Source organism: Acanthisitta chloris, unplaced genomic scaffold, assembly GCF_000695815.1.
Source record: "Acanthisitta chloris isolate BGI_N310 unplaced genomic scaffold, ASM69581v1 scaffold8280, whole genome shotgun sequence".
Taxonomy (NCBI): Eukaryota; Metazoa; Chordata; class Aves; order Passeriformes; family Acanthisittidae; genus Acanthisitta; species Acanthisitta chloris.
Window position 1 is genome coordinate 23367 of NW_008651052.1, and position 4323 is coordinate 27689.

General features: G+C 40.6%; 1 protein-coding gene across 1 annotated transcript in view; it reads right to left on the reverse strand.

The window, feature by feature from the left end:
- Window positions 1-3379, reverse strand: part of CLMN (calmin (calponin-like, transmembrane)) — a gene marked incomplete at its 5' end in the record, with an annotated part of 19874 nt that extends 16495 nt beyond the window's left edge. Inside the window, 2 exons of the mRNA XM_009071494.1 lie at window positions 711-806; window positions 3318-3379. Of these exons, the coding sequence (XP_009069742.1) occupies window positions 711-806; window positions 3318-3379 (158 nt within the window). The remainder of the gene's footprint in view (window positions 1-710; window positions 807-3317) is intronic.
- Between the last annotated feature and the right edge of the window lie 944 nt (window positions 3380-4323).

Sequence of the window (4323 nt, forward strand, 5' to 3'; positions counted from 1 at the left end):
TACAGAGCATCACCTGGTGATCACAAGTGCATCCGCAGAACAGGCTGCTCCTCTTAGCCAAGTGTGATACCCACACAGAGGAGAGTTCTTGATGACAAGATTGATGGAAAAAGAAAACATTAAGGTCAGCTGGGCATTGATATTTGCACTGGGTGTTCCATTCCTGGTATATGGAACTTTACACAGCTCTTACAAAGAAAGGAGTAGAGAAAAAGGTTCTGATTAGTAAGGATTTGCCCTGCTGATGCAGACCATGTTAGTAAGACTAACAAAACCTGTGCAAGGATCCAGAGCTAAGCTCACACCTACAGCAAGCATCAGTAGACCTACTGAGTGTCATAATGATCCTAGGAAAAACAGAAACAGAACTTATGGATTAAAGGAATAATAGAGCAAATATGTGTTTTCTTGGTAATGTGACTTGGGTGATCTCCAAATGGACTATGTGAGCATTAATGTATTAAAGCTTTAAAAAAACCTCAGGGGTAGGAACATTAACACTGATCACACACCATTTACACCTCATTCTGTTGTGTTTCCTTGAAATTTAAGTTACAGCTCGGGACAGCAGCCTGTAACATAAGGAAATTACAACAAAGTTGCTGAAATTCTTATTCCTATACCCAAGACCTGGGACCAAATTCACCCTCATTCCTTGGGTGTCCATACATTGTTGCTTGTAACATACTGAGCTCCCTCTCTGTACATACCAGTTTTTGTCCCGACAGGACTTCCAGGAGTGCCATCAAGATTTTGCCATCTTGTATGTCAATAAACAAGTCTTTCACTTTCAAAGGTGGCTTGCACTGTGAAGAAAAGACACCAGGTAGCTTTTAAAACAGTACTGCTTGGGAAGTCACCATGATTTCAGAGAGTCAGAAGGAGAATTTTACAAGACAGAGATACCAGAAGTAAATCATTGCCTGCAGGAAGAGAGCTGACTATTCTTCACTTCAGTGGCAACTCTGTCCTAGGAATGTCAGAGCTACAACTGAGATATAGTATTCAAGTAATTGAGATCAGACAAGGACTTACTCCAGATTTCCCATAACAGAATCTAACCCTAAATACTCTGTCTAGGAAGTGACCATCCCAGGGTTGGGTGCTGATCTCTCAGACTAAGACATGTCCAGCAGAAGCAAATCCCACTTTATGCAGAAATAAGCCTGTGATCCACCTGGCCACAATGTCCTGTCTCCTCTGCAAGTTTTCTGGTGATGCCACTCTATTTCCCAGCATTTTGTGAGTACTTTAAGTAGCAGCTTCTCGTATTGTGTCTCTCTCTTCTCGGCAAACTCCTCCAAAGGGAACCATCTCCTCACTTCACTGAGGTGTTGGATGATGTGTATGCTGTGAGACACACAGCCAAGCCAGCTCAGCCCTTAGGGGTAGTCCTAGCTGCAGCAATTACACTCTCTTCAGGTGTCACTCACTCACGTGCCCCTAAAGAGCCCAATCTTTTTATCTTTGGTTGGGCAACACACTCCTGTTTGATGAAGCACTGCTCCTGGCAAACTGGGACCACACATTTTCCTTACTGGTCTTTCATCTAGTCAAGAGTACTAACAATCCTCTGTGAAAGAAAGCAAATTATCATTCATTTCAAAATTACCTATCTGAAAGTCTCAAACCAAAACCTTTTCTATTCTCTCAGTACTTAAGGGAAGAACAACCCAGAAGATGCAAACTATTCCCAATTATCCTCTGACCAGCAGAGCCAGATCCTCTCAAAAGATAACCCAAGTGGCATGGTCTGCTCCACAAGGAGATACACCACACCACAAGTTTCCTGGAGAAGTGCAAGAAGACTTCATTGCTGCCTCTGAAAGAAAGCAGCCACTCTGCAAGAAGTGCTTCTTTGAGGATAAAGGCAGAGCCACTTTTCTCAGTGAGTGTCCTCAGGGAATCACCTGTAATTAGAGACAGCTTTAGTGAAGCTCTCATGGGTATATTTATTATGCCACTTCCAGGAAAAACATTCATATAGAACAAGTCTTTTGCCTTTTCTCCAGAAAAGCACTTTTTTTGTTGAATCAAAGAGGAAGAAAATTTGTATACACTCCAGAGAAGGCTGACCTGCCCACAAAGGTTCTAAGACATCATATGCTTGGCACAGCAGAATTAACAGCCTTTTTTGTGATATAATTCCTTCTCTGAATCAAAGACCTTCTCTACAGTAACATATTTGACAACTCTTTTTGACAACTTCCAAAACTGCAGTTAGTTTAAAGCCCTAGTGCCTGATTCACAAAGGCATCACATAACACTGTCTTCGTTCTGAGGCCTTTGAGAGCAATTGCTAGTCAAAACATTTCCAAGTAGCCTTATTCTGATTTTCCAGTGAGAGTTAAGAGGATCCCTTTATGCCCTCAGCAACACTCGCTGCAGAGTAGTGGACTTCAGCAACTGTATATTGTGATGCCTTTCTTCTAAAACCCCTTTCCTTTAGGTGTCTGAAATGCAATCACTTCCCAAGAGCTACAGCAGCTAAACTGAGAATGAGCTTTGGCTAAACTTAGTCCCAGTGTGTACTTTTTGAAATTCAGCCACAGATACTACAGCTTTGTGAAGCTCAAACACCAGCTCAAGTTAGGACTTCACTTAGATCAGGACGTTGGTCTCATTCCTTGATCCTGCACTAACCACTGCTGCTGTCTCAGTAATATTATCAATAGCAAGAAAAACATTCTGTGCATGGCAGACTGCTCAGGAGAGGTATCACATATAGAGATGCTTATTGAACAGTAAATTAGAGTTAATAGCCATATTATAGTGTGATTAAAAACTATATCTTAAAGAAATTATTTAAGTGATTAAATGATTTAAGTGAGTACATGAAGATCCCATCATACTGCCCCCCCAGCCTCAACATGACTGACAAGGAATTAATGTTTTCTGTCCTCAGATCTGGGATGAAGACAGGTTCTGAAGAACATCTGTCTTTGACCCTAATGCCTCAGATGTTCTTACTTCCAGTCCAGGCAAGAACACAGACATCATCACCTCAGAGCACCCTCAACCACATCTGATTTTATGTGAGCACATTCTAGGGGAAAATTCTACCCTCATGGTAACAGCCAGTAGCATTAAAGACTGAAATGCACCTGAGCTGAATTAAAGCCAGCCAAGCATTCACTGTGCTTCAAAATGAATTTTAATTACCCAGAAACATGCTTTGAGCTTCCCCTCATTCTCCTCCAAACATCCCCATAGGTACAGAAGTCAACTTTGTTTCCAAATCTTAACTACTTTAAAAGGAATTAACTGCAAACTGTCTACGGCTGTGTCCCAATATCAAGAGTGTTTGTCAGTCTTACCTTTCCCAAATGAAGGTTTATCCATCTGGTAAAGGTCCTCTTCTGTACATTCTCCCGTTCCACTAGAAACATCAGAAACAAAAAACAGCACTTAAGTTTCCAGAAGAGGGAAAGCTGCTAGGAAATTTCAGAAACTGATGCACTAAACAGTCAAAATTCACAAGAGCCTGTGAATAAAACAAATATATTCCAAACCAGGAGATACAAGGTTGAGCTATTGGTGTTTTATTCAATTTCTTTGTCCAGACATGAACTATACACTTGTAGATGCATTCTAAAGGCAGGAGGAAGGAATGTCTCTTAGTTTTGCAATCTTCAGTGTTCAGCTTATGAGAGGTGAACATTTATGTGCTGTGCACAGCTCTCCAGTGATGTCAGCAGGCAGTCTGACCCTTCTGTGTCAATTTGTAGGATTATTGCTCTGACACCCTCATGCAAATTGGGCTGACGTGCACAAGCAAACAGGATCAACACAACAATTTTGTCTTCATTCTTAGGAACGAAAAAGCCTCATCAAATCTGTTTTTCCCAGTCCCCTAACTAGTGCATTTAAACTCAAAATTCCAAGTCCCTACATTGAAGAATCATTTTATTTATACTGCAGTACGACAAGGAGTGCTCATTCCTTGCCAGGAGTGCTGTGTGCTAGGTGCTGTACAAACAGCTCCTGGGCCAGCTGAAGAGTTTTTAATCACATCTGCCATTTCCTGAACCCATTTCCATAGTGAACTACGGCAAAAGTGTAAGGGGAGTCATATTACTGACCAGCTTTCATTTACCTTCTAATATAAAAAAGTAAACCATATATATTTAATATAAATGAAGTAGACTGTCAAACTAATATTTCATTTTAAAGACAATTATTCTCAAGTGGTTCTCAAGTTTCACTTGCATTAAGGAAATCTGGCAATTTATGAACAAAACCCATTAAAAGTAGTTATATGCTGTATTTCAATTTACTCATAGAGCATATCAAATATATTTTAAAACCATTTCGTGTTTCTTC